This window comes from Erithacus rubecula, assembly GCF_903797595.1.
Source record: "Erithacus rubecula genome assembly, chromosome: 14".
Taxonomy (NCBI): Eukaryota; Metazoa; Chordata; class Aves; order Passeriformes; family Muscicapidae; genus Erithacus; species Erithacus rubecula.
In genome coordinates this window covers 3,464,765-3,492,690 of record NC_136666.1, presented here as the reverse complement: position 1 = coordinate 3,492,690, position 27,926 = coordinate 3,464,765, and the positions used below count along the sequence as shown (strand labels likewise).

Below are 27,926 nucleotides of genomic sequence, written 5' to 3'. Positions count from 1 at the left end.
TAGTTAACACACATAAAAAAAGGAAAAAAACAAAAGTGAGAAAGGACCTTTTACTGTAGGCTGAGTTATAACTAATAGAAACTCTAATGAATGATTTGGGGAAACATCTTTCCTGCTTTTATAGTGTTAGAGAGTTCTGTTGATAGCTTGTCTGAAGGATACAATTTTTACATTAAATTAAAGCCATAAGTCCTTGTCATTTTGCAGTGTTTCAGTAGTGCTGTTTATTTTTATAGTGCCTTGTGACATCCTGTGGAGAATAATAATTAATGAATACATAATGAGGCTGCCTCACACCAAGAGATTATTAGTGGAAAAAAAAAGATGGGGGAAGCATTTCAGACGTTTTAGATTAGATATCTTGTTGTAGAATATGCCCGTTTACAGCATTACCTGAGACAGCGTGAAAATAACTTTGAATTGTGCACACAAGATTCTCAGCTGACATGGCCAGGGCAACACGTAAACCTCTGACGTCACACATTACACTCACTTATTGGCGACGTGAGAGTGTTATGCCATTATTTAACAGAAGCACACGAGTGCCCTCACCACTCCCGCTAGGTTCGAGAGAGAACTGAGCCCCGTGGGGCCGCGCACGCACAGCTACGGCCCTACCGTCCCGCAGAGGGCCGGGCCCGGCGGGGCCGTGCTGGGCGGGCGGGGGCTGGGGCGGGCCGGGCCCGCTCAGCTCAGCTCAGCTCAGCCCCGCCGGGCCCGCCCAGCACGGCGCAGCACAGCACAGCCGGGCCCGGCGGTTCCGGCGCCGTGACGCGCCCCGGGCCCGCCTCCGCCCGCCCCTCCCGCCGGAGTCCCGCCCTCCTTCCGTCCCGCGTTCGCCCCCTCCTGCTGCGGCGGCGAGCCGAGCCCAGGCGAAGATGGCGAAGACTTACGACTATCTGTTCAAGCTGCTGCTGATCGGGGATTCGGGCGTGGGCAAGACCTGCCTGCTGTTCCGCTTCAGCGAGGACGCCTTCAACACCACGTTCATCTCCACCATCGGTGAGGGGGCCGCGCCCACGGCCGGGCGCCGCCATCCCGGCGGGAGAGGGATCCTGCCCGGGGCCGAGCGGGGAGGAAGGGAGAGGAAGGAGAGAAGGGCGGGGGGCACCGCCCGTCTCGCCGCCCGGGCTCGGGGCTGCGGTCGAGCCGTGCCCGGCCCCGAGCGGCAGCAGGGCCCGGGCCAGCGGGATTGTCCGGCGGGGGAAGGTGCTGCGGCCCTGGCGGGGCCCGCAGGGTGCGGGCTGCTCCTGCAGCGGCGCCGGCCCTGCGCTGCCCGACCGCAGCAACAGTTGTGCCGGGCCGGGCCGGGCCGGGCCGGGCCGCCGCTGTTGTGCCGCGCGCGGGGCCGCGGCCGCTTCCCGGAGCGATCGCAGCCCGCGGCGAGCCCGCAGCGCTGCCGGCCTCCGGAGAACGGCGGCTTCTCGGGCTCTCCCCCGTGGGGCGGCTCGTGTTCAGGTGCAAATTTTCAGAAAGCGGTGGAGGGCAGGGGTTGCTCTCGCTTCCTGTGGCTTGTGCTGAGCTGCACAGAGACAGTGACTGAACGCCCTGGGCAGGTGGTTCTACTCTCAATTCTTCCCTCCGCACTTCTAATGCATGTGTGTACTCACGTTTTTGAGATTTGAAATAGTTTCTTACGAGCTCCTCAGTCGACTGTAGAAGCTCCTTAGCGACTAGATGGAGTTTTGTCCAAAATTTGGTTGTGATAAAGGGGTTTGTTTCTAAGCTTCACTAACCTTTTTTAATGACAGTGAGGTGTGATATATCAAAACAGGTTGTTGTGACTTATGTTTTTGTAAGGTTTTAAAATACTCTGCTGAAATAAACATGAGCAAAATTTTCAAGGCCTTCACTGAGATAGAGTTGAATTGAAACTGCAGTTATATTCGGCTACTTGTAGCTGAGGTCACTTTTAAAGTGAAGTACACCGTTTAGGAGGTGAAGGGGAAAAGTGCAGTGGAGGTTTATAGTATTTAGGAGGGCAAAACTAATGCTGAGTTAAAAAAATAACACTGAGAGAATTAATAGACTTTCTTGAAAAGAAATTGTTTTAAAGATAAGGTGAAATAGTGTGTAACTTGTTTTATGTTACCCTAATTTCAGACATTTTTTTTTGTGCAGAACTTGGTGTGTGAGGAAGAAACAATCTTTTTTTAGGCTCGTGTGATTGACTGAATTAGATGTGGTGTCATTTCTAATTCTTTAAGAAGAGTTTTTCTTCATTTTTCTGGCACATTTCTTTTCTTTCTGCAACCATTTTCAAAATGCTGTATCAGTAACACCAGCTGATGAAGGCCTGAGTAGTATTTTACCTTAACAGGTAGTATTATGTACCTCTGGTAGAATAAAAGGCTTAATAAACATTAATAAATGCTGTATCATTAAAAAAAAAAAAAAGCCTACTTTGGTACTGTGCTACTTCTTTGTATTTCTAAAGAGATAGCTAACATCAATGGGTGTGTCTGTCTTCCAGCCATTTTCTTGATATTTCTTGAGCAGCTTAGCCCCTTGATAGATTTTTTTTTTCTCACCTGATTCACTTTGAAGTCTTGAGGACTGTGAATATGCTGGTTTTTGTTCTTACCTTATCCAGTAAATGCAGGATTTGTTCTCATTTCCTTCCTTTATATTTGCTTCTGCAAGGGCCTTATTTTCAAAACAAGTCAGCTTGAAGAAACTTAATAACTGAGTTGTATTTCTAATTCTATAGGTAATAGTTGTGATTTCACAGTTACTTCTTATGGTTCTAGTCCCTTTTTATTTTTTAGCAAAGAATCTCCAAACAGGAAAGTTGATGATGCAGGAAATAGTGAAACTGTTCATAAAAGTGCTGACCTATGCTTGAATAAAAATACTTGGAGTTTTTTCAGTCTTCCTCTGGTATTGCTTATATTACTTGTAGGTCTATCACATGGCTGTAATCTGTTCTTGAAGATGTGCTTGCATGCCTTTTCTCTCTCTGTCTTTTAAGGGCTTCTCAGTACTAGTTGATTTTACAGTCATAACTGGTCCATCTGATGAGCTTGGGGGAATTCCATTTTTAACAATTCTGCTTTTTTTTCCGTGACTCATAAATCATAATTAATCTTTGTGTGGAGGGAGGTGCAGGGGTGCAGCACTTTCCCCAAACAGGCTGCCCTGCCAGTTCAAGTTTTAAAGTCCCCAGATTAGCATTCCTCATTGAGTACATGGAGTTTTCCTGGAGTATGAACTGCCAGGCTGTTTGGTTTGTGTGTTCTCTGTGAAGTGCATTCTGCAGTAGTATGACACTTAAAATGTATTGATCTGTGAAGAAGACATATGTTTGAGATATGTTGGCATCAAATTTATTGTTTTACCCTATGTACTTACATGCTGTTTGTGAGTGAGGCGAGTCATTTTTTAACTATGGTGGGGTTAAATTTTTGACAGTTTCAACTTTTTTCTTAGATTTTAGGTCCAGAAGTTAAAACAATCTCTGTTGCCATGATGAAAGAGTCCCACATCACAGCCAAGTACCAGATAACTTCCTTATAATTTCCTACACCCATTGTTCTTTAGTAGTTTAACCAGGGTTAAACTACAGCACTCCAGTTACCAAAGCAAAGGAAACACTTTCCAAAAGGAAAAAATTAAATAGGAGGAAGATATGGAAATACTGTATTATTATAGAATAACTGTTTTACTTCTCCTCAAAGCACATATTAATAGAAATAAGTCAGTAATGAATTGTAGTTACTTTGTCATTGTGCATGGTATATTCATATTATCCTCTGCAGATTCCCTTCTGTTTTGCTGTCATGCAAAACGTGCCTGTGAGGCTACAACATCCATGTAGATTGCTTGGAGGGTAGGAAATGCAACTTTGACTTTTCTCCTGGAGACTTTGTTCATGCTCATAATCATTGCAGGGACTTCCATCCTGGTGTCCTGTTGCCAACAGTTGCATAAGAAGTATGATACAAGTGCACTGAATATGTATTTATAATTTATCAGACTTTTTTTTTTGGTGTGTGTTGGTGCAAGAGCATCTTCTTGTCTCTGTCTTCACTACCTGGCATAATTAATTCCTTCAGCAGACTTTGCTGAGTTATGAGAAGTGAACCAGGAATCTCTGGGTTATTCAAAGTGACGTATTTTCACTCTGTAAAAGCACAGATTGGCCTTAAGCAACTTGAAACACGACAGGTCTTTGCCCTTCAGCAGCTTTTAATTTTTTATACAGGGCTCTGTTAGAATTTCTGAAAGTGCTGGCAAGGCATAATACTGCTGTGGTCTGTAGTGAGGATCAGCTTTTCACTGTGACCATGGGATAAAACTTTTTTTTACAACGGGGGTGTGTTATGTAAGGTTATGTTGTTTAATTTGCTTTCTGAGTGGAAACTTCTTCTTTTGCACTTCTTCTGCATGGAAAGTAAAATGCAGTTGAGTCAGCTCATTTTCATACTTAACTCCTAAAGCAAAATTTATCTTGGAATATCTTGTGCATTTTGCTAGTTAGTTTCAGTATGATACACAAGAATCAGAAGCATTCATTTAGCAGTTTCTAAGTATCTTAACTTGCTGTTCAAGTAGTGCTGTCTGGTAAAACTGGATTTGGTTTATAATTTGAAATAAGAAGGTTTATTTTTTGCATTCCTTTCAGCTTTTTTGTATCAACTGGTTTCTATGATAGTGAAGTTGAATCTTTGTAGCTGATAGCATTTCTGATTTAGTACAAAGGCTTGCTGACAGAAACAAAATTTGTCGTATTTATTTTTTTAATCCAGGATGATATCAGCATTTGGCAGGAAGTTGCTCACAAGATAGTACCGTATCTGAGAGTTGAAACCATTTGTTGATTTTACAGAAGTAACTTTTCCTTAGTCTACATCTTCCAAAATAGGACACTACTCTGGCAGGCAAGCACGTGTTCACTGACCTTTGAACACTTCGATGAAAATCCTTTGTCAAGCGAAATTGTCAGCTTCCCTTTTGCAGTGAAATTTCCATGTCTGCAATGTGTAATGGAAATAGTTTTAGTGTATCCAAGTCAAATCGTGCCTTATTGAGTATTTCTACTCCACTTTTCACTTATTTGTGTGATGGACGGAGGACTGGTTGCTGCTTTGTTGGGGTTTGGGTTTTTGTTACCCACCCTCCATTAAGCTTCAGCATTTCCTGTCCTCATTCAATAAATTTCTTTTGGGCTTCTCCAGATGGTAGGAGCTGTAGAAGAAAACACATCAATAATAGATGAGCAGGGAAGGTGAGGCAGGGAAGCATCAGGAAAGCATTGTCAGGAGTACTTTATTAATGGTCATTACTACACAGATTGTTATCTGGACTTTGAAGTGACTGAGATGGATTCACTCACACTCAGGTGGCACTGTTACACTTACCTACAGAGTGGAAGTGTGTATAAAGGCTTGTAGGATCTGAGACTAGACTGTCTCTTTTGGACAGGGTTTACATGGAATAGGGAAGACAGTTTTGTGGAGGTGAATACGAAAGTGGAAGAACGATTCTATTTTTAAGGTCATTGGTGGGTGGTCAGCAAGATGATATCCTGATGTTGAACAGGAAGTTGCAGCTGAAGGTTTTGCAGGTTAAAAGCATTAAAGTTTGTGTATCTTGTAACTTTAAATTTGATACTAACACCTACCTGGTAGCAAAGGGCATTTAACTTCGATTTTCATCTGCTGGTGAGGTTGCATTACCTTACTGTATTCTGCAGCAAGACAACAATGGAACTGAAATTCCTTGGCTTTTATTAAAAATGCTGCTGCAGCTTTTGTGTTGCGTGTTTTACTCTGAAGCAGTGTGACAGATGTCTGAGTGTTGATGCCTATTCCTAATTGGCAGGTGGGGGTCTGTCTTGTTTATGTCTTACTGGTTATTTGAGTGACAGGAGGGCAGTTTTGAGCTGCTTTTGTGGCTTGGTTTGAATGCAGAGTTAAGAACTCAGACTAAGTTTGAATAAGGGTAGGAACAAATGCCTTGGTTGATGGATACAGGCTTTGAGAGAGGTATTGAAGGCACAGCTTTTGTTTGGAAGCTTTTTATGTACTTTTTAGGATGGATTTCTTAGTCCTTCTGTAGCAGGGCATCCTTCTAGTAGAAATACATCTTGGACTGTCTTACTTCAGAATTTAACTAAAATTCATAATAATTATACATGCAGTGTTTTCATGTTTTGTGGTAGAAGTTAGGTGATTTTTAATTCAAAGGATACTATATTTCCTTTTTTTTGATCTTTAATTGGATGTTATGGTAGCTTAAGTGTCAAGTCATCAGGCTGACTAGATATATAAAATAGCTCTGATGCTTTTCTAAAGTGGATAAATTAACAGTAATAGTAACAGCAATAAAGTTGAACAGTGTCAGGCTTTAGAATCATAGACTCAGGATATCCTGACTTGGAATGGACACACAAATATCTTTGAGTCCAGCTCCAGGCTGAACAGACCAAGTGCCCTCAGCTGTTCCCCACAAGGCTTCCCCTTCAGATGCTTCACCATCCTTGTGGCCCCACTTTGGACCCTCTCTTAAGATTTGTCTCTTTCTTTTGCTGTGAGGGGACCCAAAACTTGATCCAGGGGCTTTTAGTTACCAGACTTGCGACTCAGAACTGAGGTCAGTAACTTCCTGTCCCAACAGAGGTTGCAGTGGGTTCTAACTTTAATGCCTTTTAGAGGGTTTTTGACCAGTAATTGCATCTAATATCAGTTTAGTCTTGTGGTTTGTAGTAAACTTTCCTGTTAAATATAAACTATGACCTTTTTGATTAGATTGTATGTAGTTTAAGGCAAGTAAAGTACTGCATGTGTCAGAAGGCTTCTCTCCTAGGGAGAACAAACAGTTGGCCAAGTTTAAGATGTGTTTCTTTTGCTGCCATTGTGCAGACTCTTCTGCTTTGGGCACCAGAGGGAAAAAAAAAGCCCTGATGTTGAATGTCAGTGACATCCTCTTATATGTATGGCAACATCAAAAATGTGTCAAGCAGGCTGATCACTAATAGGAGCCTGGCACCACATCTGGAGATTGGGAAAAACAGGCTGAGTGTAAGAAATAGGGCAAAGCTGAAGTGTCTGTCAGCCAGGAAACACATAGACTGGTTCCCCTCCCCCCACACCTCCCAACAAAATCCTCCTTTCTTCCACCTGCCAGAGAGCAATAGCTTTACTGTATCAAAATATCTTGTCTGTGTGGTGTGACTTCTGGGATTAAAGAAAGAGTGTCTGTGTAAATCCAAGCCTGGAAAGGAGGAGGAAGATGCAGTCAGAGTAATTGCTTGGGAGAACTTTTCTGGTTTAGCAGAAGTGATGTAGAGAGGAGTAATTAAAACATACTAAGCAGGAAAAGATGAAGAAATTAAAGAATGAATTGAAATTAATTCATTAAAAGAACCTTGCATGATATAGGAGAAGAAAACAGCTATGTACCAGAAAGACAAGTATGGCCTTTCTTAGTAAGTGAGGTGGCTGTCCCTGTTAGTATAGGTACTAAAAACCAAAAAAGGCCTATTTTGTCATTCATAGAAGAAGCTAAAGCAGCCCTTCTGTCCTGTCCATAACTTCCCAAACAAACCAATGACAAACCAACACCCCCCCACACACACTTCCTTATCCCCATGTTAAAACATGGGTTTTAAAAAGCCTTTGATGAAAATGATGTTTTGGGGCTCCTGAGAGTGCTGTCTATAAAACTAACTTTAGTAGCTTTAAACCTTCTGCTTTGGCTTTTTGGCCTGATTTTGTTGCCTCACTGGTACTTTCTGCACTTTCTTCTAACAACTGTATTTCAGACTCTAACTGAAGTTTCTAGATTAGATTATTTATTTTAACAAAGATAATTCTTGCTGGATGAGACATTTTGCTCTTCTTGGATCCTTTCAGACTGAGTATCAGTTAAAGCAAAGAGCTGCCTTACTGATATTGTTGATATGTGCTATTTTTGTTGCATTTTATGTTCTTGGTAATACCCATATGTTCTCTGTAGTGTTTTCTTCCAGTATAAGCAGGTCTGTGCCCTCTAAAGTGAGCAGAGTATTTGTGCATTCCTCTAAAACTTCCAAACATTTCATCACTTCTGTCTTTACAGTGGTCATATGTAATTTATACCTACTCTAACATTATCCAATTGAACTAGTTTTTTATCTCTGATGCTTTTGTAGCATCTCTGAAGCTATCAAGGAAGTGTTTGGCATTCTGAGTTGTTGGGCTGTAGCAGTGGTCACCTGTCCATACCAACTGTTCCCATGGTGTTTTCCATACCTGTGTTTAAATCTGCAGCTGGTGGGGTTTTTATGTGGTGCCAGTCACAGGCATGGCTGGAATAGAAGATATAAAGTGCATTTTTGAACTGTGAACATACAGAGAGCATGTTGTCTGTAAGTAGTCGTGGACTTGCCAGTTCTTGCTTTGCTTTGTGAATCCTGGGACACTCAGTGTGCTCACTTTTTATGTAGCACCTCTTCTGTTTTAAACAAGCAATGTTCTGGCCCCCCAAAATTTTTATTTCCTCACTCTGAATAACCAGTTTATGTAGGGCCCTGAAACTTTTAAGTGGCTTTTAAAAAAAGAAGTGGCATCTCCATTTCTCACTGGCCAGATATATAGATTTACCAGGACCAAAAATTAGGGAACAAAACCAATCCTAATCTTTTTGGCCTGTTATTATTGTCACAGATGAAGCTTGGTATATGAAAAATAAAACAAGAAATTTAAATCATGATGCCAAGGCAGTATTGATTGCATGGGCCTTTTTTAATAAGCCTTTTTTTCAATCTTTTTGATTCTTAAGATGCTAGCTTGGGACAAAGTAATTATTTTTGTCTTTTTCCTGACAGCAATATTCAGTTAGAGTTATTTGGGTTAAAGACATAATGTTTACTACACCTATAAACATAGCTCATTTACAGGCAAGAGATTCAGGATAATTTTTTGCTGTTCTTGGGGGTTCCACTTTAGGGTCAGGAGCTTTTTGTGGTTTGTGGTGTTTTGTTTTTGTCTTCCCTATTAATTTATGCTTTTGATCAGGGCCAATCACATGTCCTCTTGTATTAAGCACTGGACTTCTGAAAGAAGAATCAAATTTTTGTATTCATAAACCACCTTCTAGATGGGGAAATCTGATGTTCTTTCCCATTAAAGCACATGGCAGAGGTTTTTTTCATGTGTAGAAAGCTGTACACTGTATGTTCTGGAGACCTGAAGGAAAGGAGAGCTTCAAAGCAGATGAGAGATGCACAAGTTTCCCACAGCTGCTTTACAAGTTGAGTGAGTGTGGGATTGGGTCCCTGGGAGGTCACTGCAGCTATTTCTGTTCCATACCTAGCCCTAGCTGGAGTGTGACACACAGAGCAATTCCTGCTGTGGGGTGACAGCCTGCTCTAGAATCCACACTGGAGCTGGGACAAGCTCCTTGTGGAATATCTCTGTTCCCTAAGGCTTCAGTTTAGTGCCTGGTTCCACAGTGTGTGCTCTGACCCACAGGAGGAGAGATCTGGCTGGGAGTACCTGTGCTCTCAGCTTATGCCATCAGCTGTTGTTACAGATGGTGGTAAGCTGAATATGGAACTCACACAGGTGAGGGAATTCAGAGCACAAAAGGATGTGGTTGTGACACCTGATCCTGGCAGTGCCTCCCCCAGTTTCAGCTGTGAAACTATTACCTCAGTGCAAGTCTGTTGGGCAGTTTTAATATTTGCTGCTCTCCAGTTGCATGTTGGCTTGAAAGGAATATGTTCTCTAAGCAACTAAGTTAATGCATTTCACTTAGAGACAGGCAGTCTATAAATAATCCTTAAAATAAAAAAACTTTGCTGTCTGTATCAATAGTACAATATTAATCTATTTAAAAGTTATTTTAGATGAAGCTGAGTTACCATCAAGTGTAGCTCATCTTACATTCAAAACAGAATGAGAGGCAGACCACAAGTTAGTTTCTGTGCACTTTCATAGTATCTAGATTGTAAACTCTAAAATAAATTCTGCAAGGACTCAGCCCTTTTAAAGGGGGGCTCTTGTGACATATAATTTCACTCATGTCAAATAGTATTGTTTCTAGTTATATTGTTTTGTAATCTCTTATAGTGAGTTTTTTTTGTGTTTAAAATAATGCATTTCAAAGGTTGCTCAAAGCCCTCTGTAAGCTGAATTCAAAACACTGACAAGAGAGTTTCAGTGTTCAGGATGTTGCAGTGTCTCAAGGGTGACATTCCTGAAGCACTGCAGTGCACAGCTGTGGTGGCAGAACTCACAGGAGCACTGGTGTGAACAAGTGGCTGATGAGCAGTGGATTCAGATCTTAGTGTGGCAATCAGATCACACTGCAGGCTATTGAGCTGTAAAAAACATGGATGTTTCAAAGATTGGTCTAATTCTGTTGGGTATAAATTGTATTCTGAATCCCTTGTTCTCTTTTAAGTAAGAAGTAGCTTATCTTAGGAAGGGAAGCTTAGGGTGGCAGTTGTGCTGGAGCTGAGGGACACGTGCTGGAGGAAGTGGCAGTTTGCTTGGCACCCTGAACATTGAGCTGATCTTGATCATAAGTCTCAAGGCCTTAGGAGCAGGAAACTGCCTTATGTTACACATGCACATGGCATCCTCATTCTTTATTGCCTTACCTTCTTTAGCCATTTGTATATATTTGTTTTGCTAGTGTCTAAACTTCCAGAGCCTTTCTGTATTAATAACTTCCAAGGTGCAAGACACTGCTCTGTGCCTCATTGTGTGCAACACTGGTATTGGGTTCTTTGTGTGGGTGAAGTTAGATGAAGAAAGGCCAGTTAACCTGAAGGAGCTTATTCAGCCCACTCAAGGTTGCTAGTGGGTTGTGGATTCTTATGAGCTGCCCAGAAAGAATAGAATACAGCTTTTCCCTTTAAATTGTGAAAGAGTAACTAGAAGTGGTTGCACTTGTATTTAATTCTAAAATAATTAATTTTACAGCTTTTGAAAAACTGACCTTTATCCTGATGTGATGTTTCATGTTAGTCTGCAGTATTTTTGAATGGGTGCAATAAAATGCTGCTGCCTCTTTAATTTGCCTACTGATACAAGACGTTGCTGACATCATCTGAAGATTCTTTGCAGATGTTACTAGGCACTAAAGCTGAAAGTTCAAGTTCAAAATTATTAGACTTTGTTCTTTTGTGTGAGGCTGTATGACACACTGGTATGTTGCAAGGGTTCTCTACCCCACCTTTTACAGTGATCTTGACTCCTACTTTGTCCTTTTTTTTTTTTTACTGTAATTATTCTAGGAGGATTAATTCAAGAGCAAATTTCAAAAGTTTCAATTATCTACGTTTGTAGATTGAGACAGTATACTGATGTAGCACAAGAAAATTTTCTCTTAAAAACCACATTAAAAAATAATTGTGTATTTAATCCAAACCCTGCAATACCTCCTGCTGAGAACAACAAAAAAAGGAGTAATTTCTGGGTAAGCTTGTGGGGAGAATCTGTGGGAACAAATTGATATCCCTTAGCTGTTGGATGTGTATGAAAAGAAAAAGTTTGTGGAGTACTGATCTATAGGTCTGTCTGTGGGAGATGATGAAACTGTCGAGCTTTGTTCCTGTGTCCTCACACAGCTGGTGTCTGATCAGTGCTGTGTGTCACCTGCTGGTGGCAGAGGTGTGTTCCAGGGCCCTCAGTGCTCCCAGCCCCCGGCTGTGGTGGAAGTGGCCTGGCAGCAGCTGATGCTGGAGCAGCTGCTGTGTCTCAGGGGTGTCAGGCTTGTGCTGGGGCTCTCAGGCTCCAGGGCACCACGGCAGGATGGGAGGATGGCAGCAGCTGTGCCACAGGAGCCTTGCTGTTTCCCAGCTCACTTCCCCTTTTTTTTTTGTTGCCAAGTTAAAAATCTACTTGCTTGGTTCAAAGCTGCTTTTAATTCACTTAACCCAAGTGATTGCAGAAAGCGTTTTCTTTTTGTGTTTCTTAAGACTCCTACATGTCTTGCAGTAAAGGATTTTTAAGATGTTCTCTTTTTTCAGCTCAGCCTGTTGAAAAAATCAAAACCCCACAACTTCACATATAAATCAAGTTGGCTAGAAAGGACCAGTGCTGTAAAGTTGGATCAAGCCTAGCTTGAAATTTGATGCATAAATTCCCGATTTCTCCATGCTGATTTGTTCAGAAGGGTAACAAGGTTTTGTACCTTGACTCCTTCTCCCATCCTCTTTATTGGGTCATATCAAGTGGTGGTGAGTGCCACAAAGTTCTGTTTATTGTGGAATTCCATTAAAAAAAAAGTTTTATTTCTATTTCATTCTTCCATTCTTACTTCAAAGGAGTAAGGAAAGATTTAGACAGATAGGAAGACAGCTTCTTTAAGAGGGTGAAGCTTTTATTATATGCAGGTCATGCAAAGCAGTTCCCTTTTTGTTTTAATAAACTGTGGTGCATCTTTTATGTTCTTTGATAGATAGAACTAAAATAAGGTTTTTCTAACAAGCTCATCTGGTGCTGACTTTTTCCCAACTTCTTTGCCAATGTTTGTGTTCACTGACTTATTAAAATTACTTTAGCTTATATATTAAATAAAACCAAAACGTAAACAAATAAAAAATCTAGTACATTGAATACTTAAAAGAAGTTAGTATTGATTTGTTAGACATGGAGCAATACTCTACTGATGTAGATATGCAGGCTAGTGTGTGCTATCAGAGATTGATTTTTTATTTACATCCTGAATGGTGCTGATTTCCTGCCTGATTTCTTGCTGCAGCTGCACACATAAGGTTGTATTGCTGCAAACTATGTTGAGCCATGTGAAAAATTAACCTAAAATACTGGTAAATTGGGTAATAAAAATAAAGATTAAGAGTTCTAATAATTGCCCACCAGTGGCAGGATTTTTTGTTTCAGTTTGTTTTTTTACACTAATTTACATAAGTTTCTTTTCTGTCTGCCTTTTACTGCTTGTAGAAAGCATTCAAGAACATGACCCTTCCCAGAATCATTTTGCTGAGCAGACTGAAGTCCCAAAAAACCTTTACCTTCAAGAATTATTTTCTGGTACAGTTGGAACAGCTTACTGGCTCCAAACAGAATACTTCTGTTTGGTTTCTTTGTGCTGTAGCATTTTCTGCAAGAGCAATTTTGTTGAAAAGAAGAAACAAGACAATCTGTCCAGGCAGTGGTACTATGTGGGGAAAAGGTTGTAGTGGAGTCCTGGCTGGAATAGATACTGTAGCATGAAGAACCTGAGATATTGGCTCTGATGGCTACAGGGTTAAAATCAGGGTGAGGGGAGAACAAAAGAGTAACAGTGATGCCCTGAGAGCAAGCTACTGTTCTAAAAACTAAAGTATCAAAATTAACTTTTTTCAGCCTCCCTGCTCAGTTTGTCCTTACATTCCTGTAAGAATTGCGTCAGGCTGGTTTGTTAAGGTTCATGGTAGAAAACCATTGGTGCTAGAGCTGGAAAAGGAACTGCTCCATATGTGCTGCTGGGCAGTCCTGCATGTTTGCTACTGTAGTATTGTGAGCTCTTTCTGATATTTCACAATGTCTCTTTAAAATTATTGCATTGCAGTTTAATTATGGTTAAAATCTGCCCAGATAGGTTGGAATTAGAAGAAATGTAGTTGGGAGGTGGAACAGGGGAAGAGGCAGTGGCAGAAGAGCTTTGGGATATGAGATGGACATGGCTTCTTGGCTTAAACCAAAAGAGGCTGGTCCCCCTGCTTGTGACATTTGGTTGTGTGTCACTGACCAGGCATGCCCTGAATTTTATCAGCTTTGCAATAAAATTACTTTATTTAGCAATGCAAGGTAGACACAGCAACATGCAACTCCCACAGTTTTCTGTGAGAGCCTTTGTGTGGCACTAATGATGCTGCCCAGTGTATTCTTAGACAGAGTTTTGTTGGAAGCTATGGAAGCAAATACCCTCAGTAAAGTGAGGAGAGAGAATGCATCTGTGGCCTGTAGTTAGCAAAGATCTGGAAAGGGTTTTGAAGAACAATAAGCCCTCAGCTAGTTTTATCCAGTGCTGTGAGGGAAATGCAAGCAATTGCAACCCTAATAATGCACAGTTCAGATTGCACAGTCTGGGTTTTATCCTTGTGGAATGCAGGTTTGTGATTCCTGCAATAAATGCTTCTGTAGACCTCTGATCTAATATTTACTGACATGCTAGGTGGGCACCAGTGTATCAGACTACCACATGACAACCTCAGTTTAGCAGGTAAAAATAATTATCCTATTAGCATTTGCACTCTTAAGAATTAATCTGAGTCTGTGGTTCCTAAAAGCTTCTAAAACTTAACTTTAGATGGACATCCAAATGTTTCTGGATTTTTTTTCCCTACTGGAAGAACAACATTTCATGTTGCATTTTAAAAGTGCAAACTATGTGATTCTTTGCAAGCAAACTTTAATTCACAACTGACTCCTCTTTATTTGGCTTAAGTAACTTCTCCATATTTTGTATCCCAGTGTGTGACTGTGCAAAAGAAGAGTGGATTAGCAGCAGAAATCTTGTGTGAAGAGTCAGTGTTGAAATGCTGTAGTTGTTGGAGTGCTGTGTGTGGTGCCATTTCGATGTAGCTGTGAGCAGCCCGTGGTTTGTGCAGCAGCCCTTGGACGGAAGTGGTAGCACACATTACCCGGCCTGCTGAGTGTGTGTAGCTCACCACTTCCTCATAATGAGGTGAAAGAACAACAGAAACATCAGTTTCTAGTTCATTTTAACCTCCAGAAAGTTACAGTTGCAGAGGTACTTACAGCCTTTCCTTTTATGTTCTTCTTTTAGCTTTGAAATGAATCTTTGAGAATTTTGGTGAAGTTCATGCTAGAAATCTTAAGTTCTGAGAAGATATATTTTGTGCAGGTCCTGACTTTTGGAAGTCATCAAAGGAGTGGTTGTGTAAGTCATTTCAGCGCTGCGAGGGAAATGAGTAACCAGCAGGAACCAGTCTGTGCAAGACCTGGATTGGTGCACAGGGGAAGCTCCCACTGCAGGCAGGAGTCCTTCTCAGAAAGCCACCCCTACAGGAGTCTGATGTGTCAGCTTCAGCAGCAGGCAGAATTCTCTTTAAACCACAGCAGTCTCTGAATCCACTTTTCCTGGTAGTTGTTTCATAAAGCTTTGGGCCAAGACACAACTGAACTTTTAAAACTGATTTAATTTGCTGTTGCCACTATAAAATGCTCTTTGCGGAGAAATCCATATTTGTGCTTTATAACCTTTGAGGCCAAAACAAAATCTATTCAGAGCAAAGGTTATTTGTTTTCAGACCTGAATGCAATTAGCTGTGATTTCAGCAGCTGTGATTGTACTTTGTTAGGAGAAAAATCTTTAAAAGAAGGGAGACTATCCTCTCCAATATAAAATGGAAACACCTGCCAAACTTAGGTTACATAGAATAGAGATTTTTTGAAAGTGCATATAATTCTTAAGTAATTTTTAAAAGTGTGAAATAATGAAAGTATCTTTTTTTCCTGTACCAGTGAATCTTCTGAAATTGCAATTGTACTAGTAGTCATAGCATTTTAAATTGATGCAATTAATTTTGTATGCTGTTTAAGTGCTGATGTGATATTTTTGCTGATGATTTGTATTCTAACTAATGAGCTGAACTACGTATCCATGGCACATTAAGTAGCCAGAACTTGTTATGTTCAGTATATTAAAATAGTAATGTTGCATTTGAGAAGAATGAAATTCAGATAACTAATGAACATTGATATTTCATATTCAGTTTCTACTGTGGTGTAGTAAAACTCCCATAGCTTCCTGTTTAATGGGTGAATAAATTCTTAACGTTAGAAACAGCATTTTTCCAGTTAAGAGACCTTTGATAATTGTCAATTAAATTACATTTTTAGAAAGTTCATTTAATTTCTTCTAACTTGCCCCCATCTTTTACAAACTACATCTAAATATCAAGTAACTATTTAAGATACAGTGAAGAAAAAGTGGGTATTTGTTTCCAAACAAATTAATTTGGGAGTACTGTCACAGAATTGAAAAATCTGGCAGTTGTGTAGTAGTGAGGCTTGAGCAGTCGCAGTTTGACTTGTATAGTAATACAGATTTAGAGATCCAAAAGTTAAAGTTTAGGATTAAGGCTAGTCTGTTTGGAAATCCATTTCACTCTTCTAAAACTTAAAAAGACATTACTAAGTTCTTCTAAATTAATTTTTTCAATCTCTTTTTTTAACTTATGGCTTAAAATCCAAAATTTATTTTTAAAATCAATCTGAGAACTGATGTATGCCATGTGGAAGTATAAAGGGGAAAAGGAGAGAAGTGTTTTCTTGATACTTTTTGGAGCTTCCTAGAAAGTCTTAATTGTTCCTAAATTAGAATTCTTGAAAAAGGAGTCTTATATCTTCTGTATTCTATTACCATTTGCTGTGGTGTCTGATTACATCAAAAATCAATTTTCAAAAGCAGATGCTTTTTTAGCTGAAAACCTTTGTGTATTCTCAACACTTCCAAGTGTGTGCAAGAAATGGCAGCTTCAGAATAGTTCTTTTGACTAAGTTTGCTCTTACTAAATTACCACAAGGAAACTGAACACTTCCTTTTCATTAACTGCAAAACTTCTGTGTATCTCTTTCTCTGGCAGGAATCGACTTTAAAATCAGAACAATAGAATTAGATGGAAAGAAAATCAAGCTACAAATATGGTAAGTATTCCAAAATAATTCAGGTTTTCAGTCACTTGAATTCAGTTTGAAAAAAAAAAAAAATACTTCACAGCTTTTGAGCTTCAGTGTGCCAGAAGTTTCATCCCTTTTATTCATTGACTGTTCATAAGGTTTCTGCTATTTTCTGGCTTGCCCTTGGAATGGTTCTGCTTCAGTAGCAATGAAAATAACCTATTCACATGCAGGTATTACAGCAATTTCCTATTTTATCAAAAACTGTCCTCTTAAATGTGCTTTTAGCTTTCCTGTGTGGAGGAGAAATATTAACTCAATAGCTGTAAGCTAAAATATGCAAGGCAGTAAAATGTAATCTGTGGTACTTTGATACCTGGTTGTACTCACCAAGGCACAGGTGAGTGATAATGCTCCATTCCTTGAGTGGTGGCTTAGTAGAAACTGAATCTCCTGAGCCAGAATCCTTGTGACTAAGGAGGTGCAGTGCCAGAAGTGACTCATAAAAATGTTTCTGTCTGTAATATAGGTTAAAAAGGCTGGGTTTTGTCAGGTCTTTGGGGTTCAGCTCTCCTGAGGTGTGAGTGGTATCCCAACACTTGTATCTGCTGGTTCACTCACAGGCAGGTACTGCTTTCAGTAACCCAGACAGAGCACCAGCACTCTGAGGTGCAGTCACTTACCTTAAACTGCATGTGACAGTGCACCATCCTGAAATATTGCTGTGTGGTTTAACTTCTGTTTAGCACAGCACCTGGATGCATCAGAGCTTTTTTTTTTTTTTTTTTAATTACTGGAGGGCAGGCTGTGTAGTGCTGAGTTTCATTGCTTGCATGAAAACTGGAGTGTTTTTGTGCCACGTTTCTGGTGCTGCTCTAACTGCTGATATAGGGAGAGTGCCTTGGGAGTGAGCAAACTGCTGAGGGCTGAAGAAATCTGTGCAAACAGCCAAAGGTCTGTTTTTCCTAATGAACAAGTATCAATGCATTGTTTCTCTTTTTAATAAAACATCTCTAAGTACAGATGAGTGTAAAACAAATCCTTTTTTTTCCCCTAAATTGTAGGGATACAGCAGGCCAGGAGAGATTCCGCACAATCACAACAGCTTACTACAGAGGAGCCATGGTGAGTGCTCACACTTCAAAAAACCTAAACACAACTAATGGAACTGGTTTGCTGTTCCTAAGTTTGTGCCGTGTAAGTCTCCCACTGAAGGACTGGATAATTGTGGCTTGAGATTAAAATGCCTGCAGATTTTAATAAAATAACTTACCAAGCTTTAATCAGATAGGTTTGGGTTTTTTAAAATGCAGTTAACCCCTTTAAACACTCAAAGTATTTAAAAAATGGACAATAAATTATTTTAATATTAAAAGTATGTTTCACTGAATTGCTTTTCCTTCAGCCAGTACAGAATGCTGTCTGGGCTAGAAATGCAATCACTTGCAACACCTGCTGTTAGATTTTCCTCCACTGAGGGTGACTTGAAGTCAAATAATTGACTTAGAGCCTGCACCCTTTTGTTACAATGCTTGTCATAGTTCTTAATGCTGTGATTTGAGATATTTTTGTTGGGACACTTAATTTTGACTTGCTGGTTCTTGCTGCTTTGTATGAACATTCATACAATGTTCATTTGTGTGACATTCATAGGCTGTGGGTCCACTGTACATAACACAGGGAGAAATACCAATGGTTGTGGCTCTGTATCAGAGCTCTCCAGTGCTTTAAAAGGCTTTGGGAGTGACCTGGTCTTCTCCTCAGTCCATGGCCAAGGACTTCTGTTTGTCCCACAAGGAATGATTGGAAAGGCTTTAGGAAATGGAGATGAACTTTGGAATCTGTCTTTAATGCAGTGTCTCTGTGGTTTCTCATGCTTTGCTGATTGTTGAGATCCCATGCCAGTGTATGAACAGAACTGTTGGACAGAGCTAAAGCTTCTGAGAGAGCCACAGGGGTGAAAGTGTCTGTTGGCCCCAATAGATTGGAGCTGACAGGTTTGACATCCTGGACTGCTTAAAGCTGCTGCATCTAAATGTGACTTTAACCATAGAGTCCTGGTTGCTGGTGTAGTAGAATTTCTAAACTTGCCCTGACTATAGGCTAATAATTAAAAGCTTTGCATAGGTGGTGTGTTTGACCACTAAAAATAGCAAAAAATGTTAAGTAGTAGTATTTTGGGTAAATTCCAAGCCATGGCATAATGATTTGAGAAAAAACTTATTCACCTATAATCCTATGTTGAATTTTTTTGGAACTGTAATTAAAAACTACAGCACACATCAAAAGTCAGCCAATAGTACTAGCTCATCTAACTAGATTTTCCTAACTTTATTTAGGGAATTATGCTGGTGTATGACATCACAAATGAAAAGTCTTTTGACAACATAAAAAATTGGATAAGAAACATAGAGGAGGTAAGTGCTTTGTTCCATCTTGTGATTTCCCTGGGACAAATAAAAATCAAGTATTACTCACTTCCATTGCAGTAGCCAACATATATGGCCATGCAGCATTTACAAGTGTGTACTGTTGCATTTCAGATTAATCAAATGCCTGTGCATGTGTGCAACCTGCTACAGAGCTCATGGCACACATTTGATCTATGACAGTACATGGGCAAATGTAATCTAGGAGTACTTATTCCAGCCTATTTTAATTGCTTGTTTCAAGAGTCAGCTTCTCTCAGTAATGCCTTCACATTAGATAATTTCTCTAAAATGAAATAGTCCTTTGTGGAAGAGTTTGACACACAAGTTTCTATTCAACAATGATGCACTTTGTTTCTGAGAGATTACTTTTTCTTCTTCCAGCATGCCTCTTCAGATGTAGAAAGAATGATTTTGGGTAACAAATGTGATATGAATGAAAAAAGACAAGTCTCAAAAGAAAAAGGAGAGAAGGTAAGATTTGTCAACTCACCCTGTTTAGAAGCCTACTTCTTCTAGGATTCTGGTTTCTGGATGTTTCATGTTTTAGGCATGTGGGAGAGAATGGGTCTCATATCTCTTGTTTCAGAAACTTTTATATGTATAGGATGCCAGGTTTGGGGTTTTTTGTTTTTAAATAACACTTAACTGTTTTCAGGTTTGAATAAACCTAATGGTACTGTTGTCTTGAGGGCAAGATCCTGTAAAGAATGTTGACCTTTGCTATAGCATGAAGTATTCTAGATCTCAATATAAAGTTTTCTGTGGAGTTTGACCTTGTTGTGCTCAATTCACTGTAGTGGTTACTTATTCTTGTTACAAGTGTTGTTACTAAAGCTTAAGTAATTAATTAGTTGTTCTACAAAGCAAACAAGTGAGGAAGAATACTACAAAATCTGCCATGTACAGCTGAAGTAATCTAGCTGTTGGTAACACAGCTTATGGGATGATTGTATTGTAGTTATCTGATCACGATCCCTATTTACAAGGATTCTACATTAATGTTCTTTTAGAGCCTAAATAAATGTTTTGGTGAGAAATTAATTTTTGTTTTGTTATGACTTTATGTAAGGGTATAATGAGTTCTAATACTTTGTCTAATTGTCTTTAATATTCTTACAAGAGAAAATAGAAGTAAAGCTTTCTTATTTTGGTTTTTAAAGCTTGTTATAGCATACAGTGTCTATTGTAGTCTGAACCTAGTGTGAACCTTTGTATGAAACATTACTTTTACAAAGGAACTTCTAAAAAACTTTGACCTCTCTTCCAGTTAGCAATTGATTATGGAATCAAATTTTTGGAGACAAGTGCAAAATCCAGCATAAATGTGGAAGAGGTAAGAGATGGGTGCTACACTTAGGTGTTTCTTGAATTTCATCTGTGGAGGTATGTTCCATGATCTGCTGGGCTTTGTCACCTTACCTGGGACCTGAAGTCCCAGCTGTGTTCCTGGGTCTACTGCTACAATCCAAGTGTTTCTGGTTTTCTGGTAGTGTCTGAAATAGTTTTAAAAATGTGTGTTAACAGAGTGATTTACTATTACTGCAGCAAGCATTTCCTTTAGATGTCTGTGCCTTGCTACTTGAATTTCAAGTCCTTTTGGATAATGAATAGGTTTAATTTTAGAACAGTGCCTTGTGCAGGAAATGGGATTCTTTACTTTCAGGATAACATGCTACTGTGTCACAGAACTTTCAGATTACTACTAAATACATACTGTACAGATGAGGCTGAAAATTTGTGTATTAACCTGGAACACCAGGTCATAAGCTCATGTTAGAGGAGCAAGAAGACTCAATACTATTTATAGATTTGTAATCTGTTTTCCTGCAAATAAATTTTGTGCTAACCCCACAAGATCTCTATGAGAACCTATGGAAATAGAATCAGAAGGAAGAGTGACCCAAGTCTAGTCTAACTTACTATAAATCACTCGTTTCATCTCAGGGAGGGTGGGGGGAGGATCTGAGTTGTATGAGAAGTGTGGACAAAAAAACCAACAACTGTATCAAAAGCCAGTTAAATGAAGATTTATTCATCCAACAATGTGGACTTGTGTTGTCCTTATACCTAATAAATTAAAAGTCTTTCTATGATATGCCCTTTAAAAGTCCTGCAAATACCTACTTAATTCAGCTCATGTACCTGACAAATCAACTATAAACTGAAGACATTGTTACTTTACAATAACAAGAGGGATGTTGTGCCAGCCAGGTGTGATTTTTTTTCTGATTTCAGGGTGATTGTTATACAGGATAAAGTTAGAATGGAATGATCTGCATCATGCTGCCCCTGGACAAGCTTGACCCAATTTTCACAGTGTCCTTGTGATTCTTAGAGCAGACCCTTGAAGTGGGACCTTGAGGAGTCAATACCAGAGTGGATACCCGAGTTCCTCTGGAGGGTTGACTTGCTTCTGTCATGGCATGGCAATTTCATTTTAACCCCTGCATGTCATGAAATGCACAACAGCAGTTTGTGCTTACTCCAAAATGTTTGGCTCTCTGAATATTTTTTTAATTGTCACATGAATAGTGAAGAAGGCACTAAGAATGCAGCCAGTGTAGGCATTTGGCAATCACTAATTATTTAGTTTACAATTGTGATATTCTTGGAATCAGAACTTAATTTATTTGCTGTGATTTATTTGCATTAAAGGAGTGTCTGTCTTTGGCTATATTCCAAACAGAATGAGAGGGGAAGTTGATACTTCCTACATTCTGGAACTGTCCTTTGATTATTAGGATCTCCAGATAGCCTAAAGTCTTGCTTTTTCCTGCTCCTGGAGAATTGCAGTATTTTCCTGTTACAGAAGTTTCTTTGCTCCTTCATACATTAAAATCTGGGATGCTGAGATTTGTCAGAGTAATTATTCATGGGTTTTTGTTTTTAACAGAGATACTGGAAGCCTTATAGAATAGCCTCATAGATAATCCAGGAGTAGAGCTTTTGGAGGACAGAAAGCAAGCTAACCTTAATGTGAATTCCCAGGCTTGCCCTTTTCAAAGTTCTCTGGGTTCCTAATTGTGATGCACAGTTCAGTTTGGGGGGGAAATAAGAACAGGATTAGTATATGCAGCCTTGACTTCAGCTGATTTTTCTTTCTCCCCCCAGAGGTATGCAATGGGAAGATCTGTTCACTTGCTTCAGAGATTGGCAAGATGGAGACTAAAAATAGTTTTTTCTTCTAAAGCATGTTTAGTAGAGTTCTAAATATACAGATATTGTATGTAGAGTGTCTTGCAACTCAAAGTGCTTCTAGTAGCTTACAGAACACTGTATTGTTAATGTGTCTGGCTAATCCAAGTTTATCATGTCCTTAAGGTGTCTTATGACTAACTCTTGTTTGTTTTTTCTTTATTTCCATTCCTCGCCAGGCGTTTTTCACACTTGCACGAGACATTATGACAAAGCTCAACAGAAAAATGGTTTGTATTTCCAATTAGCATACAAACTAGATGCAGTGATAGGACAGCTATCATAATACTGAGTAGTAGCCCTGCCAAAAAACTCTAGGGGATTACATTAGTTACTATATCAAATTTAAGCAAACAGTGATTTATCACACTTTATTACATCAGTGTATAACTTTGTTATTTTGCATGAACATTAACACTGGGCAGCCTGAAACTGATGTGTTGCTAAAATGCAACAGTGTGATCAGTGTTTTAGTATGTAGTTTCTTCTTCAGCTAATTCTTGAGATCTGGACTGTTATGTAAATGTTTATTTTTTTAACCAAGTGATTAACAAAGTCTGAATAACTGAGGAGCTCAAGTTGCATCAGATATTTACTCTGGTTATTGCCTTGCAAGTGGAGGAAGTGGGGAGGGAGAGCAGGGAAACTAGAGATAACATTTTCTGCATTTTATGATGTTGCCACTCTTCTCTTTCAGAATGACAACAGTTCGTCGGGGGCAGGTGGGCCAGTAAAAATAACAGAAAATCGATCTAAGAAGAGCAGCTTCTTTCGATGCACGCTACTTTGATGAACTTCTAATGATAAGACTGCAGCACACTTAGAACCTTTTCTGCTTCTTTGAAAGCACAGGGACACAAAGCCTCAGAAATAATACCACTAAGCTGCTGCTGAGAGCTCCATTGAACGTAGACTGCGATACACAAATACCAAGTGGATTTTGCTCACTAAGCCTACTGACCTGTCAGGCTCTTCTTTCTCAGATATGGAAGCTATGAAGTGGAGACACAAATGCAAGATTTAACTCATTTTCCTTTTTTACTTTCTGTTTTATTGCCTGTTGCAAAAGCTGCTATGTTTCTTTTAACTTTGCACATCCATATTGGCCTCTTACTGCCTGTTACAGCACAATCTTACATTTGTATTTGCTCAGTCTGACTTGTAAATAAGATTCTTAACAGATTTGTGCACACTTTTCTTTATCTTTTTAAACAAATTTATTTTCAAGCAGAAGAGCCAGGAGAAAAATTAAGTCTCATTTCCATTATTTTCTATGCTGTATACTTGTGGCCATGCAGTATGGATGTTGTTGCTCTCGTGATGAGAACTACTGTAACAATTGGCATTTAACAATTTGTACAGATTTTGTCTCTTAGATGCACAAATCTGTTTATGCAGAAGCTGTGACTTCTATTCGGAATGTAGTATGTTGCTTTTCTTTTTTTACCAGACTTAGCAAAGTTGTGTTCTGAATTGCCAGTCTGATTCACAGATGCACCTTTCAGTTATTTGAATAAACACAGTGTCTTTCCTCACTTCCCTTTGTTAGCTCAAACTGTCTGCTCCTTTTTTTGTTTCTGATGAGGAAGTACGTTCTGGATTTGAAATCATCACCACAAATTGGCCTTGTCACTAACACTTAAGTGGCTTGTGGAAGCTGAATGCATGAGTTTTGAGTAACCTCTTTATGGATTCACTTGTTCAGAAATGACTGCTTCTAAAGGTGACTTCCATTTTTACTCTTAATTCTAAGGATAGTTTGTTAAGATTGGCACTAAGGAAGCCTCGCATTAGGGCTGTAATGTTCTCCTAGTTACACAGTTAATGCTGAATGTGTGTCTTTGGTCTGCTCAAGCAGTTGTTTTTTCATCAAAAACTGGTACAGTGACCTAAACTGTTAGAAGCAGAGGTAAAACATAGTTGCCTTTTTTACTTAACTGAGCATTGTATAACCTAGTCTTTGTTCTACTACTTTTTTATTGTCTTCTGAAAAATTTCCTAAATGAGTAATTAAAACAGGTGCTTTAGTTCTGTTGGTGTGCCAAACATTGTAAGCTTTAACTACAAGTTTGTGTCCAGCATGTTTGCTGTTAGGGGATGGGTGTGTTCTGTCATTGTCAAAGACAAGTCTGACGTGCTTGCTTTTGCTTCTCTTTGTTGTCTGGTGTGCTAAACAGTGGGTTAGTTGTTACCACAGATAACCATTCTGTTATTAGGTACTGAATTTGTCATCTCTGGGTCTGTTCAAAACAGTTTGAAAGTGAACAGGGCCAATAGCGTAGATGTAAAGCTTTTGATTTTAAAAGGTTTAACCTTAGTAGCTGGTTCCATAAAGTTTTAGGTGGTTATCAGCCTGTTGCCACATGTAGTTTAACAGATGCAGTTCTTGTACTGGATGGTAGATCTCATGAACTACTGTTGCTGCACTAGAACAGAGAAATGTTAATGGCAACAAGACTTAGCCAAAAAACAAAGCAACCCTAACTGCTCTGTTGTCTACTTGATATTCTTCTTGGACAGGCTAAAGCAGTTATGTTTTCTGTATGGTTAAAAAAAAAGCTTCTATACAGAAAGTGTTGTGACACCAATTATGAATGTTGTTTATTTTCAGTAATTTACCTCTGACTTTACCTGGTGTCATAATACTTTGATTTTTATCTCAGGGGTTGTCTGCAAACCAAAACTGACATGTTCTGTGTTTGGCACTGTTTACAAAATGCTTTGTATTGTTTTTCCTGTCTCTACTGTGTGGTTAAATGTTCATTCAATATTAGTCTCCATGAACTTCCCTTTGAAAGAGCCTGTAAGTAGTAGAGTCTATGAAGTGCTTCTTGAAGCAGCAGCGAATTGGGGTATCTGCTCTGTATGGGGGAGGGTGGGAGGGAGAAAAGAACTTGCTATTTTCTTACATTTAGCTGTGCTAAACTGTACATAAATGTGAGGTAAGACCATAGGAAATTCACTTTATGCATGAGAAAGTAATGCAGTAAATATTTTACTTTGCTGATTATTCATGTACAGTTCCTCTTTTTCTATTTGTAGAAGAATTTAATGCAATTTTGTTGTCATCTGCTGAAACTGAAGAATTCTAATTTCATGTGATCTTATGAATAAGGTAAAAATGCAGATTTCTTTCTTTATGTCTTTGCCCCCACCCCACTTCTCCAGCAGTATTAAATGGCTGAGTGGCTGCACTTCATCAGTGTGCTAACTTTTGGTCATAGAGACCTTTCTGTGTACGGTCTGCCCTGTCAGACGTGGGAAAATGTGCTGTATCTTAGCATGCAAATCAGCTGTATGTTTTACTGGGGTATTTTAGCTATGGTTTCCTCTAGACAAGTGGGTGATGATAATGGTATGTTCTGCCTACACATCAGATGCTGGGTATTACAGGCTTTTCTAGTATCACTATGATTGTTTTATGCAGTCTCTGTTGTTACTTTTCTCAAGGCTATAGAATCTTAAGTTTTGAAGGACTCTTAACTATACCTCAGTCAACTAGTTAGTATCTAATGCCAATTAGAATTGAAATCATATACTTATTATTGATTTAGCAGCAAATGTATTTCTGTTTTCTTCCAGAAATTGCCATTAACCTTTCAGGAAAGCAGACATTTTTTGGTGTATTTCAATAAAACAAAAACTGCTTTTGCTTTGGAGTTTTAGAACTTTCCCTCAGCCACATGCCTGTGCACTATCTCTTGACTGATATTTTTCTAAATGTTTTAAAAAAAAAAAGCCAAATGAAAAGTAAATTCAGTGCTTTGCAATTTTAGCTTTCAGTCTGTGCTCAGCAAAACATGCACAAGAACTTTTTGTTGAGTGTATATAGAATATGTTATTGACTTACCTGGGAGTTCTAATATTGCTAAAGTTTAAACCATTCATGAAACCTAATGCAGCTCACTTTTCTCTTTGGGGGACAGTCTCAAAAATGCTGATTGACTTTTCAGACCTGTAGTTGTTTTTACAGAAAATATTTCCCATTGTGACTTTCTCATACTAGTGTGCTGAAGTTAAGTGAATTATGTGGATCATTTTCACAAGTAAATAAAGAAGTCTTGAATGTACATATCACATTAAAATATTGTGAAAGCATAATGATTTGAAAGTCCATCAATAATATGTAAAATGCATAAATGTGTTATTTGTGAAGATGCATCTGTTGTTTGGTTACCTATTAATGTAACAGAATTTTTGCAGTGTTAAAAACTTGCTAAGGATTGGTCTGTAGGTGAGATGTAGGTATGGGTCTTTTTTCTTCTCTGTTCATTGAACTGCTTATACCATTTTCACTCTTATAAATAAAACTTGTATTTCTTTCTTCCAAAAAAAACCCAGAATTTACATTGATTTTTCTTGTTTCTGGTGAATTTTACTATTTCAGTGCATTCCTATGGCCTTACAAACATTTTTGCAAATAAAACTTCAATTACCATTATTTTAATGCTCTATAGCTATTAAATTCAGAATAAAAAATATAGTCCTTGAGAAAATGCCTAATTTTGAAATAGAAGTGTTCTGCTGTGTGTGTTTGAGCACATTTTACCTCTGGTATAAAGGTGTAATGTGAAAAGCTCATGCAGATAAAAGTGGACTTGTCATGTGGTTAACTCATAAACCTAATCATTAAATGTGTATTGATGTATATAGACAAAAAAAACCAACCCAAACCCAGCTCCTAAGAAAACCTTCATAGTCCAATAGTTTTATTATTTCATGTGAATTTTTTTTACAATGTGTGTCTCAAATAAAAGTTACATAATGAAAAGCACTTTGGAGTATTCTGTATGAAATATTCCATGTAGTTTTTATACAGTTGGCATTTCCACTCTACTTTTGATATGTTTGTTGTGGAAAGGTGTCCAGCTGAGTTGTAAAGCTTAGTTTAACTAGTGATAAACCACAAGGGTTTTTGTCTGTCTTTGCTTGTTCCTAAACTTCACTGTTCTTTAGAGTTGTCCAGAAAAAGACTTCATTTCTGTAGTGATTGCTAAAATCTTATTATTTTGATGACTTTCTGTTGTTGCTTTGAATCAGCATTATGTGAAAGGTATGACTCTGAAATAGCCTGGAGCACAAGTATCACTGCATCAATATAGCAAATATTGTTTGTCTAGTGTCCTTCAACACTGAGGAACAAATCCCAAATTGAGGGATTTGGCAAATAATTGTTAGCTGTTTTATTAGCAGTAGTTTTTGCCTTCCAAATTACTGTGATTTGGCAGTAGCTCACAACTGGTACAAAATTAGCAAATCTAAGGAAAGAAGGGTTTTATCTACCCAAGGCAAAAGCAAGTTAATAGTTGAGACATCCTCAGAAATAAATGGGAAATTCAAGGATGACAGTAGCTTCTAAAGTGTGTTATCAATGTGTTCCCCTTTAGCTGAAAGGAAATATTGTCTCTACCCTTACCCTTAGAGTTCCATCCTTCTTACACCTTACTATTTCTTGATTCTGGCTTGCTTCTTTAGGAGCAACTGTTGAAGCATTATCTTACATATCCCCTAGATCTGAACTGGGTTTAGATGCTCAGCAGTCCTTAAGGCCTCACAGTAGTTAGTGATATTTAAAGTGCATTTGCACTCTGCATTTGTTAAAAGGAAATAGCAGGCATAACTGCACTACAAAATAAGGTGATTTATTACAGCTTCTGTCTGGATTTATTTTTGGTTGCAGACTAGCAATTATGAGACAAATATGGCACACTTGTAC

At 39.0% G+C, this 27,926-nt stretch overlaps 1 protein-coding gene across 4 annotated transcripts; it reads left to right on the top strand.

Annotated features, from left to right (window-relative positions):
• The first annotated feature begins 794 nt into the window (after positions 1-794).
• On the top strand, positions 795-26,984 carry RAB8B (RAB8B, member RAS oncogene family). Of its 4 annotated transcripts, XM_079317648.1 has the most exons (10): positions 795-1,002; positions 16,550-16,610; positions 17,648-17,708; positions 18,923-19,000; positions 19,397-19,486; positions 20,283-20,348; positions 22,390-22,440; positions 22,908-22,932; positions 25,253-25,325; positions 25,793-26,984. In XM_079317648.1, the coding sequence occupies exons 1-9, from the start codon at positions 879-881 to the stop codon at positions 25,300-25,302; spliced, it is 606 nt and encodes a 201-aa protein (XP_079173774.1). In that variant the 5' UTR covers positions 795-878; the 3' UTR covers positions 25,303-25,325; positions 25,793-26,984. The 4 variants fall into 4 exon arrangements, 3 of the variants coding, with proteins under 3 accessions (XP_079173774.1, XP_079173775.1, XP_079173773.1); XM_079317649.1 differs by having other exon boundaries at positions 23,063-26,984; XR_013775813.1 differs by having other exon boundaries at positions 797-1,002; positions 22,908-25,325.
• The last annotated feature ends 942 nt before the right edge of the window (positions 26,985-27,926 follow it).